This window comes from Typopeltis vanoorti, chromosome 18 (assembly GCF_054136105.1).
Source record: "Typopeltis vanoorti isolate ZY-2024b chromosome 18, IOZ_Tvanoo_1.0, whole genome shotgun sequence".
Lineage (NCBI taxonomy): Eukaryota > Metazoa > Arthropoda > Arachnida > Uropygi > Thelyphonidae > Typopeltis > Typopeltis vanoorti.
In genome coordinates this window covers 61,788,491-61,806,749 of record NC_143566.1, presented here as the reverse complement: position 1 = coordinate 61,806,749, position 18,259 = coordinate 61,788,491, and the positions used below count along the sequence as shown (strand labels likewise).

Genomic DNA, 18,259 nt, shown 5'->3' with positions numbered 1-18,259 from the left:
GGTGGGGTCTTGTGAGGGACTCACAAATAAATATGAGGTTGAAGAATTCTTACTCAATGGGAGATTAATTCGATACTACTCACCTACCACCGAGTCATACATGAATGTCCACTATCCAGCTAACAGTATATACACTCTGAAGCAGGGCACCAATTCTAGAGTGGATGCAATACTGGAAAAACAGAGAGACTTGCAGCCTGTCCATAGACCATGGAGGGGGGGAGGGAGAAGACTTATAGCAATGTTTGGGTCTTACAGGTAACCCACTAGCAAAGTGATTCTGGTCAGACTGTCCAAAATTGTACTCTGCCAAAACAGGTAGCAAAGTACAAGCATACCACTAGAATCCTCTTTTCAGGATGCCCAGCCTAATATCTCAGTGATGGTGATCTGGAGAATGGAAAAGCATAAAAAAAGGCCCAGGAAAAGAATATTGGAAGGACTCAGAAAAACCCTCCACTATGAACGAGTCCACCTCACATGCAGGGGTTATGTTTATGTAAAATAAGCAGTACATAAAATACATCATGTGAAAATTTGTGCGAAACTGTTCAAAAGCAAATCACTGAAGTTAATCTGCATAAACTCCATATGCATAACTGACTTTTTAACTGGTAAAACTCTTAGCTGATGAGAGAACAATATCTAAAACTAGCAGGGTTTTTTATTCAATCAAACTGCATACTTACTGGACATAGTACATACGTACATTCCATAGATTCCTTAGATCTTAATTATCCATCAATAAATGGAACTTGCATCATTCCTACATTAAACTTAAAAATTATTACTTAAGTTGTCAGCACACTGTATACATCAATAAGTCAAGCTACAAGGGGTTACATGCCATCACAATACAAGCAGCCACTCACTGATGTGCACAAAGTAGGGTGGGGAGGGTAACTAAAGTAAGTGATGCAAATTATTTTTCATATCTTCTAATTAATTTGGCAATTCAATGAAAATTGGATACAAGAACTTAATGTTTGCAAACTATAATTATAATTCAGTTCATAGTTCAGTCAATATAGACAAAGCCCTTTGGCTAGAAAGCCCAGAGTTTGAATCCCATCTAGATGCAAAGATCAGGGCTTTTCAACCAGAGGTGAGTTGGCTGGTCTCATACAAATGTAGAAGGTTTTTATTCACCTGGAAACTTGAGTTTTTCATCTCTCAGAACAGGCAAACCAGCCAAAAGAACATACGTACAGACAAGAATACTTAGAGGCATAGGGCTAACCACCTTATCCTCGTATTATGGTTAGAAAATCCAAGGATACTTGGAAGGCCATTGGAGCTTAAGTGTCTCTTAGAGCCACTGATAAAATAAAATTCTAATTCATATGCTCAATGCTAATTTAAGAAAATATCAATTATAGAGCAAAAACACAAAATTAAATATATTAAACAATGATTGGATATCTTCTTCTTCTGTGCATTTTTCCCGCTTCCATTGCAGGGTCTGCATGTTACATAGATACGACTTTGTTAGTACAATCCCCAGCCAGCCTGTCGCTGAGGGAAGAATGTGTTTTTTTTTTACTGTAGCAGCGTGTGTTCACTGGGCCAGTTTGCCTACTTGAGGATGAAAACCTCCAGATAAACTAGGAGGAAAACCCTGCTGTCCACACCCAAGACCAGCTAACTTGGCTGTGGCTGAAAAAGATCCTTAAGCTCCTCACATCATCGAAGGGAATCGAACCTAAAACACTCCTTCACCAGGCATATGGTTGTGAAGCACATAGCCACTAGGCTAACCGCATGGACTATGATTGGATATTTATTTTATTAAATAAGTTAATGCATCTTAGTTAAATGCATGAATATCTCATTATTTACTAAAACATTGCAATAATTTACCTTTTTCTTTCTTTCTATTCGATAGCCTCGATACTGACACTTTGTCTAAAGACTTATCCCCACTTTCTACAGATCTGTCTTCTCTATAATCATCTATAAATCCTGGTGATGGTTTGGTAGGATTAGCAACAACAAGAGTTATAAGACCTTCAGCTTGTTTTAGTATAGATGTAGCCTGAAGTACATTAAAAAAAACATCACAGTAACAAAAGACAGTTAGGGTTTCTTTTTATTTATTTATTCAAAATTTAGAGTGAATAACTTAACCAAAATGATTATAGAATCTAAATAATAACATATGCTATACAGTAAAATAATGTGTTAAAAAAATTAAAATTTCAGAAATTTTATTATTTTTTTTCTTTTAAGCATGACCTGTTATGTTTGTAATGTCAGTGTGCTGAAGAACTGTTGGCATATGCAAAACTGGAAGGTGGAGGTGTGATGCGCTAAAGCTATTTCTATGAGAATCCTTCCATCCCCCCCCCCCTCACATCCAAGATATGGAAAACCTACAAGTAAAGCTATCTGCTTTTTCATGGCTAAAGTACATAGGAAAAATGTTCCACGTTTGATCTCTACATCTCTGATTTTATTTGGATCTCACCCATAGTCAGTAGACTAAAGGTAAATTATTGCTTTTTTAGAGATCAAAAGTCCATGCCACAGTGACCATACAAATAGTAGGAATAGAACCAACCAGGATAGCAAATTTGGTGTGGGAATGTAAATTTGGTGGAACTTTAACTCTCTAATACCGTTTTGAAAAACCATCTTCCATTCTGTGTCCAAAGAATTTCAGCTTTTCTTCAATCAATGCTCTTAAAGAGTGTCAAAGTTCTAATGATCCTTTCCAGGACTTTTCCATTTGTTCATCTTCGACTTATGAGATCCTCAACAAACTCCAGTATCTCCACACATCTCAAGAGCAGCTATCCTCTTCTTAATCAGAATTCTTTATGGTCACATTCCACATCTATGAGTGTAGCCACTGGAAAAAAAAAAAAAAAAAGTTGCAACCGCAATTCCCAGCTTTGTTCTCGTAGTGATAGACCTGTCCTTCTAGACTTAGATATGGCCGTGATTATTGTCTTAGCAATTCCTAATCTTTTGATGTATTCTGAACAGCAATTCTTTACATTAATAACAGATTCCAAATACTCATTTACTGATCTCCTCAATTATTTCTCCATTAAGGCACATTTGTTATTCAAGACCTTCTCCATCTATACTTCTTTCAAGAACCATCATCTTTGCCTTATTAAGGATGAGTTTTTCTTCTGTCCTTGCAGATTTCAATTTTATCAAGGATTCATCCTAGCTCTTCCTGTCAGCAAGGACAGAAGAAAAACTCAACCATAATAAGACAATTCTTGGCTTCAGCTCATCCAGTGCTATATGCATGATACCCTGAGCATAGAATATGGAACAAGTGAGGAGAAAGTGGGGAGTGGCATTCTTGTCCAATTACTTGCTTATGTGAAACTAATCAGTTAATCCATGTGAAATGCTGAGGACAGAGTTAATGCACAGGGCAATGATTGCAAAAGTCGTCTGGCAAGCATAAAGCTATTCTAATAGGGAATTTAACTGTGGAGATATGGACTAAGAAGAATAGTGCAAGGACATAATTAAAGAGAGGAAAGGGAATTTTTAGAGTTACTGAAGAATAACTACCTTGGACAGTATGTGACAAAAGAATATGAAGTTTCTGAGTTGAATTTGGTGACAGCCTGAAAGGACATTTGTGAAAGAAACAGTTTCAATGACTAGTGAGAATGATATAAGTGTGCTATCCAAGGAGATAAGAGGAAGTTTCAGTGAAAAGAGGTGTATGTGGAACTATAATATAGTTAACTATGGAAATTTTCATAGTCAAATTACATTAAAACATAAAATGGTGAGCTGTGAGAAAAAGATTCATAAAGCATAGGAATTATTGGGAAATATCTAACAAAGGCAATGCACAACTGTATACCAAGATCAGGTGAATATATATGATAGAAGTAAAATGGATGAACAGCTAAATTATGCAAGCAGTGTAGAAAAAGATTTTTTTTTTGGACCCCCACACACGTCAGATCACAAGACCTAAAAACACAACAGTGCCTATAACACTGTAACAAGACCTATAACACAACATGTGTGAATAACTGATTAAATAGAAAGTAATCTATTGACAAGTTTTTTTTTTTTACCTGAAAAGCTGGGTATTGTCCTCATTGGGAAGAGAAGAAGGCTGTTCCACAGAATAGAGGTAGAAGGAACAAAAGAAGATGATGAAAAACAGTCCATCTCCAAACATATCACCATGTTTGGAGATGGACTGTGTTTTCATGTTGACCAGTGGATGCTGTAATCTGGTTGGCTGGGTGGTTAGTTTATCTATTCTCCAATCAACAGGCTGCAGGTTTCATTCCTACTCTTGCCATGGGTATGGATGTTTGTCATTGTCTTTATATGGGAGATGAATTTCATTGCCCCTTGTGAGACAACTGCCCTGCTTTTTTGGAAGCCTGAAATGGTTTGAATGAAAGTTCCATGTTTGGTTTCTAGAGCAGGGTTTCCAGATTTTGTGAGAAATTTATGAAAAAAAACCATATACAATTAAAATCTTAGTCCACCACAGTACTAATATACCATAGGTTTACAACCTTTTATGAGTGGGTGTCACATAATTACCTCAGATAGTATGCAACAAAAGGCACACAAAGATTGAGGGTCTTGGATTTGATCATCTCATCAGAAGATATAATCATAAATGAGGTATCAAATCACCCTCCAGTTGGTGAGAGTGACCATGAAGTGATTACATGAGTGGTTGCCAGCAGTGTGAGAATCTCTATGAGAAAAGGGTATGTGTGAAACTATAAGGCTGGTGATTATGAGGAGCTCAGGAGACAGCTTGCGATTGTTGCATAGAATGAGGACTTAGCTGGAAAAGAGATCATTGCAGCTTAGGGAATATTCAAGAACCATCTAGTAGAAGCAATTTCTAAATGTATTAAGGTAGGTGTCAAATGGATAAATGGAAGCATGCAATACAGAGAAAAAAGGCATTATGGAGGCAGCATAAGACAAGTGTTAACCAATTCCATGAGGAGTACAAAGACCAGGCAAGGAGAGTGACTTGGTTGGTAAGGGTAGCAAAAGTGAAATATGAGCATCAGTTAGCTAATGAAGCAAAAAAGAATCCTAGGGAGTTCTTTTGATATGTAGTGAGCAAAAAAAAAAAAGAATGCTTATGGAAGGATGACATTGATTAGAGAAAATGTTATAAGAACAACTGCTGCAGAAGATATAGTAGAGAAACTTAATGAGCAGTTAATAAAGGTCTTTCATTCTAGTGAATGTGACATCATGGAGTACTTGAGAGCAGTTGATGATGAGGAGGAGAGACTCACTGTAAGCAAGCAAGTGGTATATGGGGAATTGAGCAAACTTGATGTTAATAAGGCTGTGGGACTAGATAATTTATCACCATGTATTCTGAAGGAATCTGACAGGGAACTGGCATCTGCCTTGACATATTTTTTTAATATGAACCTTGCACTGGGTGGAGTTCCAAAGAACTGAAAGGAAGAAGATTGTGCTCCTTCATAAGGGCGGGGGATAGAAGTAAAGCATCAAATTATAACCCTATAGTTAAGGTGTTGGGAGTGCTGGTAGAACTAGGATCCAGAACTGGGTTGACAACAATGGTATTATCTTTGATGGACAGCATAGATTTGTTAAAAGAAGGTCAAGTTTTAGTCATCTACTTATGGCTTCATTGGACAGAGGAGAGGGATACAAAGTAGTATGCATAGATTTTGCAAAGGCTTTTGACAGATTACCACATTATAAGTTGATAGTCAAACTAGAGCGGACAGGGTTGGATATTAGATTAGTGCATTGGATTGGAGACTGGCTCTATCTGATAGGTATCAGCAAGTTGTGTATGGGTGATGTGACTCAGAGGTCTGTTTTAGGGCCATTGTTGTTTAACCTGAATGTTAATGATATTGACAAAGATTTCGAAGAGGATATTCAGTTGTTTTGCAGATGGTGCAAAGCTGGGATGAACTATGAAGAGTAGAGAAGATGTTGTGGCCATAAAGACTTGAATAGATTGAGTGAATGGGCACGGGAATGGGGATGCAAGTTTAATGTTACAAAATGTAATGTTTTAAAATTTGGGAAACAAAGCTGGGATATAGAACTTACGCTTGGTGGGGATATATTGTTGAAGGTGGAGGAAATAAGAGATCTTGGGATGATAGTGGATATGGATCTGAAATTTAGGGACACATTGCCAAAATTGTGAGGACAACACAAAGAATTCTGTAAATGATGCAGAGGACAGTGTCCTGCAGAAATAGGAGATATTGTCCATTGGATAAGGCTCTGATTAGGCCACACATGAACTACTGTGCACAGATTTGGTTACCTAATTTTCAAAAGGATGAAGAGATGTTAGAAAGCATCCAGAGACAACTGACTAAGATATTTTCTAATCTGTGGAATGTCAAATATGAGGAAATGTTGAGAAGATGCAATTTACAGAGTCTAATGGACAGGAGGAAGAGAGGTGATATGATAGAGACCTACAAGTTAGTAAGGAGTTGTTATAGGATGAATGTTGAAGAGGTTTTACAGAAAATGTTGGGCAATCAGGTAAGAACCAGAGGTCATCCCTGGAAGCTGTATAAGGAGGGTGTGAGCAGGGGAGTGAGAAGCAGGTTTTTTGCATGCAGAATTGTGAATGATTGGAATGCATTGTCTGAGAGGGTGAAGTCTGCAGAGAATTTGAGTGTGTTTAAGGTGCAGTATGATGAGGAGCTGTATGTGTATGACAAAAAGGACCTCCTAGATGAGTCTTTGATTCCATGTGGTCTTAGGATAATAATAATAAATTTAGGCTACAAGAATGATACATATAATATGAGGGAACTGTCCATTCGGTTCAAAGGAATCTAAGAGTGTACTGCTAAATGATAAGTAAAAAGAGGAATAATTGCAGAAAGGTCACGCTGGTGTATAGTGAAAATGACAAAGTAATTAGCGAGGAACATGCAAATGGGATTATTGAATGAGCAATCAGTCAGTGTAAACAAAGAGAGATGAGGAAGATAAAAGACAATGACTAGAAATGAAAGAACCAACAAGGATGTTAAGTAACATATTAATAACAGTGTGAGGTTGGAAAAGTATCTGGCTCTTGTATCTTGACCTGATTTTTTAATTATAGTGATGCAATAGGGAGGGTCCTAAAGGATTAAAATGAGGACACAATAATGTCAATATTCAAAAGTAAAACTTTTGAACATTGACAAAATGGCATTATAAAAAGACAGCCATTTTCTTTTTATAATGCTACCGTCAGATCTGCAGTTACAGTTAAAATACTACAGTGGTCAAGAATAAAATGCAGTTGTAGACTAATACATTTTCATACTGACTGTCATAGAGAAACCTGACTCATATGTTATATAAAAGAGAGTCATACACCATGTTTTTTTGAGATTTTGCAAAACCAGGGACAAATAACAGATTGGGATGCATAATAGATTACTTAAACTTAAAAAAGATATTATCATCATTATTATTGTTAATAATATCTGACCTACATGGAGTCAGAGACTTATCATGGGAGGTACACACTATTGAACACAAAACTTATCCAATTGTGCTTTAAACTGATTCAATGTGTCTACATTCAAAACACACACACACAGGCAATGCATTCCACTCACCAACCACTCTACATGTCAACAATTTACTCTTCATCCTCTGCTCACACCATCCTTATACAGTTGGCCTCTTCTTCTACGCCCCTCTCCCATTCTGTGCAAAATCTCATCCATGTCACCTGATAATAATCCCTAAATAGTTAATGTGTATCAATCATATCCCCTACCCCTTCCTCCTATTCACAAGGCTTCGGAACTTACATTCTTTTAATTTGTCCTCGTACTCAACATTCCATAGACCACTGACTACCTTTGTGAATTTCTCTGGACCCTTTCAAACATATCCTTGTCACCATGAACACCAGGTGACCAAATATGTGCATAATAATCCATATGAGGCCTGATCAAGATCTTAAACAATGGCATCATAACCTTTTTTATTTCTGCATGTCAGAGTCCTCCACATCATTACTTTATTATTATTAATAAGGTAATGATGTGGAGAACTAATAATATTAACATTATTAGTTCTGAAGACATCACATTATCCAATGTGATGTCTTCAGAACTTGTGCAATGTGGCCCCTGAATTTCAGGTCCCAGATCTCTCATTTCCTCTTCCTCCTTTAAAGTTTCCCCACCAAGTATATACTTTGCACTCCATCATTGCTTACCAAATTTCAAAACCTTACATTTTGCAACATTGAACTGATAGTTCCACTTACCTGTCCATTTCTGCAATCAATTCAAGTCCTCCTGTAAGGCCATAACATTTGTTTGACTCTGCATTGCTCTCCTCAATTTGGCATCGTTTGCAAACAGCTGCATATCACCAGTTAAACCCATTCCAATATCATTAATATACAAATTGAAAAACAATGGTCCTAAATCTGACTCCTGCAGCACACCACTAGTGACCTTCCTCTTTCAGGATACTGCATTCCTATATACTTCTCTCTCAGCCATTTTCGATCCACTGCTGAAAAGGCCTTTCCTATGATCTTCCAGTTTCCTGGTCTTCTGCTTCCACCATCCATCTCTTTCCAGACAGTTTTTCTATGTCATCTTCTCATATTGTTTTTGGTATCCTTGTCGTCTCTTTCCGGTTGGTATCCATTCAGTCACTTTTCTGGTCCATCTATTGTCCATTACTCGAGCCAGATGTTTCTGCTCAACTCCATTTGGATGCTTTTACATTCAAGACTTTTGTCTGTGATCTGATCCATTCCCTCCTCTTTTGAACCATTAGTATTATTCCTAGGATGATTCTCTCCATTCTTCTTTCTGTCACCAGTATTTGTTTTTCCATTTGTTTAGTTAATACCCAGGTTTCTGAGCCATTTGAACTGAGGTGAGCATTTCTGAGCTGACTTCAGAATCAACACAAAATCTACATTTCCTGGAGATTTTCTGCTGATTCTGAAGTTAATACAATATCATTTGCTATCTTAAATTGGTTAATTTTTCACGTTTTATTGCCATGCCTTTGAAACTCCAGTTAATTTTTTGAATAATCTCCTGAAGGTTGCTGTAAAAATTTTAGGGAATATAGAATCTCTGTCTTATCCCCTTTTGTACAGGGATCTTGTTGATTTCTATTTGTTGTCTTATAGTTGCTGTTCCATTTTGTATATTTCTTTTAACAGTTCTGCATATTCACTTGGTATGGATTGATTTTCTAGGGTTTCTATTATTGCAAAAGTTTTGATGCTGTCAAAGGCTTTTTCATATTCTATAAATGCTAAACAGAGAGGTTTTTAATATTCTTCTGTTTTTTTCCATGATTTGCATCAGTGCATAAAACCTGCTCTACTGGTTGTTTTAAATCCAGAATAGGTGTTATAATGTTAGTTATTGTTTTGATAAGTATTTTACACAGAACTGATAATAAGCTAATTGGTCTGAAATTTTTGGCTTCTTTATCTTCTTTTTTACAAATTAATGTTAATATAGCATTATTCCAGATTGTAGGTATTTTCCTTTTATCAATACATAAGTGATAAGGTTTGTTAGATGTTTTATTAATTCTTCACCAGCAATCTTTATTAATTAAATTTATATTTCATCTTCTCCTGGAGCTTTTCCTTCTTCTTCTTATTCCTTCCCTCTTCTTTTACCTTGCGGTGTCGAGGATTTTTCTATTCACCTAACTGCTACCATATCGAGGATAAGATGGTTAGCCCTATGCCTCCCAGTGTGTCCCATGTCTGTAGCTGCGTGTGTGTTCATGGGCCGGCTTGCCTGTTTTGGGGGATAAAAAACTTGAGGTTTTTTTGGTGAAAAAACCTCCTACCTCTGTATGAGACCAGCTAACTCATCTTTTAGTCAAAAGAGACCAGATAAAGGTTCCTCATATCACTATCACTGATGGGAATCGAACCCAAGTCTTTCTGAGTGACCAAAGGGCTTTGTCTATACTGACTGAGCTACAGAGACTTGGAGCTTTTCCATTTCCCCCATATACAACTTTCTGATACCTATTTGACAGCCAGTCACTGATCCAACTCAGAAGTCTGTAATCTAATCACATCCATTGCAAAATCTAAGTATATCATTGTGCATGCATCTCCCTTGTCCAAGACATTTATCACCTTAAGTTTTAAAAGAGGTATACCGTGAGTAGACATATCGATACAAAATAAATAACGGAAAAAACTCACGTACAAAGATTATTTAATAGTATAATTTTCGCCTGTGTGTCACAGGCATCTTCAGTAGATTAAGCTAAAAATTAAACACTAGCTGACAATTTCAAAAAGCACCACCTAAGTAGCTGTAAAGTACTATCTCCCATAAAGGGGATAGACGGCTTACGTCTATCCCCTTTATGGGAGATAGTACTTTACAAATCAGCTAATATTTCCTAACTTTTTATTGTATTAATTTTTTTAAATTTTTTTTAATTTTTTATTTTTTTTTAGGAAAGTTATTGACCTTTTTAGTTATCTTACACCAGCTACTTAGGTGGCGCCTTTTGGAATTGTCAGTTAGTGTTTAATTTTGAGCTTAATGTACTGAAGATGCCTGTGACACACAGGCAAAAATTATACTATTAAATAATCTTTGTTTTTGAGTTTTTTCCGTTATTTATTTTGTATCGATTTATCACCTTGTTATAGTACATAAGTTGAATAGTAAAACATGATCTCCTTTTAACAAACCCATGCTAATAACCACAGAGAATACTGCTGTTATCAACCCATTTCTGTATTCTACTTCTCACCAATCACTCTAGCACCTTCACACAACTCCAGATATATAGATTGGCCTATAATTTCTAGCTACAGCCATATCACCACCTTTATGCAGTGGAACAATTTTACCTTATTTCCACTCTGTTGGAATCTGTGCTATTGTAAGATTCTTATTAAACAGGAATGCTAATTCTATGGAACATTCATTTAAGATGCATGGTGATATGTCACTGAATCCTATCGCCTTATTGACATCAAGGTTATTTATTTCCTAAAATATCTCCTGCTCACTCACAATTAAGCCATCTTCTCCTATGTCATCCACACTTAGGAGAGGATGGCCTGGATGGCATAATTTGGAAGGCCTGATAAGGGGGGGGGGTCAAAATCTGGATGATTAGAGTGGAGCATTCATAGTACCCATCCATAAAAAAGGGAAATAAGACCGAAATTTTGGCCTGGTTGGCCGAGTGGTTAGCATATCTGCTCTCCAGCCAAAAGGTTGCAGGTTCGAATCTTGCCATGGACATGGATGTTTGTCCGTAAAAATACTAGTGGTGGTGGTTGGCGGTAGATGATGAAGGTAGTTGCAGTCAGTGGAGTGGTGGAGACAGAGTTGTAGAGTAGGTACTCTCCCTTGATGAGTCTTTGGACTCCCTGGAGGTGTTATGTAATAATAATAATAATAAATAAAGGTTGTCAGGATCAGATTTTCACTGTAAGACATAGTTGAGAAATCTTGGGAATATAACAAGGATTTGTATTTAAGTTTTATTGATCTGGAATAGGCATATGACAAGGTGCCGAGAGAAAAGCTCTTCAAGACGCTGCAGTTATATACTGCAAACGAATGATACATAGTCTCTATTCAAGCCATAGTTAATTTAAGTCAGTAGTTAGAATTGAAGGAGGTACAGGAAGATGGTTTGATGTTAAATCAGATAACAAGGTATATTCTCTCCACTGTTATTTATTATCTATACGAATCACTTCATTACAAAGGAAAGTGGTATTAAATCTGATATCAAATTTCTACATTAATCTTGGCCTTTACTTCATGTAAATGATGTTATACTTCTGAATAAATCCAGTACAGGTCTGCAAGATTCCCTAACTAATTTCTAATAATAAAAAGACAAAGAATGAAAATAGGAAGAAACATTGAAAACATCAACTATATCCTAAATGCTGAACCTATATAGAAAGTAAAACATTTCAGCTATTTAGGTGAAATTTTTAGTGAAGATGGTAAATTAAATATTGTAATAGACAACAGAATCAAAAAAGCTGGTATGATAGGAAGTCAACTGAATAAATTTATATGAAATAAGAGAGGAATTAGTCAAAACACTAAATATGCAGTATACAAAATGGTGTTCAAACCAATTTTAACTTATGGATCCGAAAGCTGGGTGAGAAATAAAACATTTGATCAAAGACTAGAGAGTTCTGAGAAAGATTAGTGGAGTGAAAAAGCAGCATCAATTGCAGCATTATCATATTCAAAATTAGGATATTAAGAAAGAACTTGTCAATGTTAGCATTCAGGAATGTATTAGTAGAGCTAATCTCAGATGGTTTGTCACTTAAGCAAAATGGGGGAGGAAAGATTAGCAAAACAAGTGTTCTTTGCAACTTGGCAGGAAAAATACCCAGAGGAAGGCCAAGCTGTATATGGATTGATACAGCCTTAGAAAACAAAAATATAAGATCTGATAATATTGGAATCTTGATAGATAACAGATTAATTTGGAGGAAAATTACTGATTGGGGATCAGTAATGGTATGACTTTTTCATGTAGTACTATCATAATCATCCTGTACACATCCTGAGGATAAACATCTGGAATTTGATGATAATATAAAGGATGCAATTCAAAACAGAAAAGAAAAGTAAACAAGATCGTAATTGTAGTAGGTTCTAATGACTTAACCAGTGATAAGTTCAGTACACGAGAGAGGACATGAAAGGGTTGTTGGCAGATGCAAGAGTGAAAAGTGAGAAAGTGAAATCATCAATACTTTATCTCGATATGATGAAAATTAATTAAGAAGAAGGGCTATGATAGCAAACAATTTGATGCATAGGCTGTGCAGAAGGAACAGATACAAGTTTTTGGATGCATGGAGTGAGTATGAGGAAAGACTGGATTTGTATAAAAGGGATAGCCTACACTTGAATGTGTTTGGTATCAGAAGTCATGACAATGTTATGTAACTGTGTTAATGATGAGAATGGGCATTATCATGGAAATCATTATGAGGAGAGAATGATTTCGGCTTTGTGTTTGTGTGGTTCGGACCCATCAGATGTGTGCAAAGATGTCTGCACCATATAAGGCACTAGAGAAGAACAGAGATCTACAAGTTGTCCAACTGTCTCACACAGACTAGAGTATACAAAACAATATGCAGGCAGCTTATAATGTCTATCCACGAACGTTAGGAGTATCAGAAACAAAGAGATAGAGTTTGTTGTCTTGTAACAAATATGTTAGGACCTCATATTGTAGGCATTAGTGGGACCTTGCTATCAGAATCAGATATATAGTTCGCCCACCGTTTGTAGATCTCTCCTTGGCATTTTGCCAAGAATAGTCGATTCATGCTGAAGGGGAGAAAGAAATGAAGAATGTACGAATTGGTCGCCAACATGCGAAATCACGTGCTTTCTTGTCTGTCGCTGTACTAGTACTAGCTTGATTTTTGTTGTCACTTTTTTGCATTATTTTTTTATTATTAATGTGTATGATGGATCCAGTACAGTCAATAAGTTCTGTTGTTGTTTAACAACAGAACTTGTTGACTGTAGTTTTAGTAGCTCTTGCAAAAGAATATTGAATAATGTGCTGACATTCTGCGAAAAAGAATCGTCTCCTTGTTCCCCTTTCTCAAGTCATAAAACGTGCAAATGCAATTGTGGGCGTACTGGAGTAGACTGTTAAAAGAATTCGTAGGGAATCAAAAGGTGAAGGTAGGCCAAAATTTAAATCTCCTAAAAAAAAGCGCCAGAGTAAAGAAAACTATCGAAACCGTAGCTTTGAATGATTTCAATTTAGACGTTATAAGAAGAACTATTCACAAATTTTACGTGGTTGAGAAAAGAGTGCCAACTGTTCCGAAATTGATTCCTGTGATTAAAGAAAAAATTAATTTTCCTATGAAAAGAGAAACTTTAAGGAAGATACTTCATGAAATCGGATTTTGTTTTAAAAAAGTCCCAGAATAAAAGGAAACCTATCATGGAGCGAAGTGACATTGTTTTATCTAGAACGCAGTATTTGAGAACAATAAGACGTTTCAGGGAGGAGAAAAGATCGATTGTGTATCTAGATGAAACTTGGATTGATAGTAATTTAACTTATGGAAAATGTTGGCAGTCTAAAGAAGAATGTGGAGTGCTACAAACTGGAAATGCCTCACGGCGCATAATAATTTTGTGTGCGGGTGGAGAAATGGTTTTTTTTACCGAATTCAAACTTACTATACAAAGCCAATTACCATAGGCAAATGAATTCTACGATCTTCGAAAAGTGGGCAGAAGAAAAACTGATTCCAAACCTTCCTAAAAATGCTGTTGTTATAATTGATAATGCTTCATATCACTCTATTCGATTACACAAAGTTCCAAATTAGCCTAATAAGAAGCAGGTTCTTATGGATTGGCTCTCTGCAAATAATATTTCTCATTCCCCAGATATGCAAAAAATTGAATTGCTTATTTTGGTCAAAAGAAATTCGCCTACAACTAAATATTTAAATTCGACGATACTCAAAGAGCATGGATTTCTAGCTTTAAAGCTACCACCATAATCATTGTGATATTAATGCTATTGAGTATGTTTGGGCAGAAGTGAAAAGTTTCATTCGCCATCGCAACGTAACCGGAGTTATTGACATGTCGAAACTTTTTAAGCTTTCAGAACAGGCGACTGAAAGTATTACAGTTAAAAACTGGGGAAAATATCTTTCATGTCACCTCATTGGAAAATATGTATTGGGACAGTGACAGAATTATTGAAGAATTATGCGAACCTTTGGTGATCATTTTAAGTGAACATGATGGTGATTCGGACACCAATTCAGATTACTATGAAGATTAAAAGGATTTGATAATGGTATTTTTTTCCAACCTTTTTTTTGCATGGGTTTGTTAAAAGAGCCACAACAAGTCATAAATAATTAATCAGTTTAGGACATTAATATTTTTAATGTCCTAATTTTTAAATAAGTTAAAAATAAATTTTAACTTATTTAAAAATAAGTTAAATTTTATTTTTAAATTTAACTAAATTTAAAAATAAACTTAGTTAAATTTTTGTTTTATGCTATACCTTTTTTTAATTTTGTTAATACTCTACGTACATTTTTCCAACTGTTATACAAGCAAAATAGTTATAACTTTAAAAACAGCAATGTTCGTAAAAGAAAAGCTAAATTTTCCGACCTGTAATAATAAACGAACTCATCCCAAAAGACAGATTGATTACCCTATTATCAGAATGGATTCTACTTTTTCTGACATGCGCAGAAGTGTCGCGGGACCTCTAATCAGTGGGCAAACTATACTAAATAGTATTGAGTGTAAAGGGGTACAGTATTTTTGGAAGGATCGACAGGATAGGAGAGGAGGGGCATGTTGCTAATGATATCAGACAATTTGAACCCAGTTAGTGTTGAGACCTATGATTGTATTACTAGTATCAGTTTTTCACGTGGCAGTGAGTTTGAAGCTATTTGGTGTGTGTTGGAATCTAACAAGATCAAACACATAGCAGGGTGTTGTTACAGACCTGTGGATCAGTTACTAGTGATGAAGAAATGCATCATCAAATAAAGACGATGGGCATGAAAAAAGTAATCATAATGGGAGACTAGAGTTATCCAAACATTGGGTAGCAGTAAATAGCTCGAGACAACTTTCTCAAGTAACATGTGATAGAAAGAACTCGAGGTTAAGAGAGTATTAGATTTGATTATTGTGTCAGAGGGTGTTTCAGTTAAAGACTTAACTGTCTCTAGTTGGTAACAATGATCATATGGTACTCACTTGAGAAGTTGCAAGTTTATTAATGTTCCATGCTAAACTACAAAGCAGGAAATGATCAACTGAGTTCAGTGCAATGGTATCTGTTTATGGATGGAAAGAATATCGACAGTGCATGGGAAGCATTTAAAAAAATACTTGAATGATGTAATATCAGAATGTGTTCTGAGAGTTCAAAGAATAAATAGGGTAGGACTCAAATGGATGTGTCATTATATCAAGCAAGAGATTCGTAAGGAAAGGAAGATGTGGAAGAATACCGTATGCATAACGATGATGTCCATTATGAAAATTATAAACAGCAGGCCAGAAGAATCACAACTGTTGTAGGAAACTGGCTCTGCAAACTAAACATAATCTCAAATAAAAGAAAGAGTGAATATAAAAGAGTACTTCTACTGAATGCAGATGGTGTGAAGGTGACAAATGTAGAAAAGGTTGTTCAACTAATGAATACCCATTTTGCTAAAAGCTATTGACCTCACTGCTACCTCTTCACACTCGATCAAGAAACTCAGGTGTATGAGGAGGAGGTATTAGAGCTGTTGCACAAACTGAATAAGAATTCAGCAATATGGGCTGATGGGATATCAGCATGGGTGTTAGAAGAGTGTTCAGCTGAACTGGTTATTCCTTTAACGGCTATATAATTTGAGTCTCAGAACAGGAAAGTTCAGCAGGAGTAGAAAGAATATATGGTAATCCCATTGCACAAAGGTGGTGCAAAGACCGATGTATCGATCTATTGATCAATCAGTATCTCAGGAGTGGTGGTGAAGATTTTGTAAAAGTTGGTTAGAGCACACATTCGGAAATGGGTTGAAAGAGAATCTCTACTTTACAATGACTAGCATGGATTTACTAAGGAAAGGTCATGTTTTAGCAACTTGCTCACATTCTATAATAATGTTACCATTCAGCTAGACAAGGGGAAATGAATATATACCATGATATTTCTGGATTTTGCTAAGGCTTTTGACAGAATACAGCATAGAAGACTGTTACATAAATGGGAAAATATGGGTTTGGATTATAAAATATTAGTGTGGATAAGAGAATGACTGATTGAGAGATATCAAAAAGTGGTATATGAATGGGGTGGGAAATGTGAGTCTGCAAAATTTAAGGTAACCAGTGGTGCCACAAGGATGGGAAGTTCCTTGTGGCACCTTGCTCCACTGTTATTCAATCTGTACATTTATGACAATGGGAAGGATTTGACAGGTGACATACAGCTATTTGCTGATGATACAAAGAAAGATAGGGTCAGGAATGTGGATGATATGCAGTACTTGCAGAATGATTTGAATAGACTGGAACTGTGGACATGAAAAATGGATGTCAGTTCAGAACATATCATATTAGTGGGATTATCCTAGAAGAAACTGATCAGGCTAGGGATCTTAGAGTGTTAGTAGATAGGAAGTTGAAGTTCAGGGGTCATGTAGCAAAGATTACAAATACAACTCAAAAGATAACTGAGTTGTATTTGCTGAAACGAACTTTCACATGTAAAGATAAGGATGTCATTTTGTCTCTTTACATGTGCTTGATAAGAACTCACTTATTGTACACAGGTCTGGTCTTCTGGTTTCCATTGTGATTCTGATAGTGGAGAGAGTGCAAAGGAGTGTGTTAAAAATGATATTAGGATTGTGGAATACTGATTATGAAGACAGATTGAGAATTTGTAGATTGCAGACACTAGCAAACAGGAGAAAGAGAGATGACATGATTCACACTTACAAACTTCTGAAAGGGTCATAAAAAACTTCAGTTGATTGAATTTTTTATTTTATGAAGGGTGGAGAAAGGATAAGAGAGTATCCTTTGAAGCTGAGAATGAATGCTGCTAAGAAAGGGGGTGAGATCTAGATTTTTCTCTCATAGAGTGGTGCGTGACTGGAATGGATTGCCATTGGATGTTGTGTGTGTGTGCAAGCTGAAAATAAATTCAAGAACAAGCATGATAGCTGGTGCTTGTAGTACGTAGCCTTCCTCGATAAGTCCCTGATTCCCTGGAGGTGCTTAACAAGGGGTGCTTAAGGGTCAAAGCTGTATAACTGAGAGGAGACCTCCATATAGCCTTTAAAGGAACAGAGAACCGACCAGGGCTTCTGACCTAATGTCCAATCCTTACCTTCTCTTGGTGCGCCCTGTTGGGTATCTACTTTGATACTGAATGAATGAGAATGGACTGGCAATTTGGGATTTAGCCGACGAAATTGTATTCTTATTAGTTAAACCAAAATAAAAAAATGATGGTACAACATGACAAAATTTCATGCCAGCTGGGGCGTCGCCCGGTTAAACAAGGCCCCCGTTGTTTTCGCCAGGGAACCAGGGCGAACAGCGAAAAGTCAGCTACTGGAACAAATCTGAAAACAAACCCCAACTCAACATCATCAGAGTTAAAGATCAGTACTATCAACGTAAGAAGCCTGAATGGCAAAGAAATGGAGCTAGCTGAGGAATTAGATAAGTAT

At 36.3% G+C, this 18,259-nt stretch overlaps 1 protein-coding gene across 3 annotated transcripts in view; it reads right to left on the bottom strand.

Moving 5' to 3' along the window:
• Positions 1–18,259, bottom strand: part of LOC150096712 (multiple PDZ domain protein-like) — a 1,501,001-nt gene that overhangs the window by 171,537 nt on the left and 1,311,205 nt on the right. For all 3 annotated transcript variants that reach the window (XM_090408593.1, XM_090408594.1, XM_090408595.1), the window contains one exon: positions 1,861–2,035. In XM_090408593.1, the coding sequence (XP_090264719.1) occupies positions 1,861–2,035 (175 nt within the window). The remainder of the gene's footprint in view (positions 1–1,860; positions 2,036–18,259) is intronic.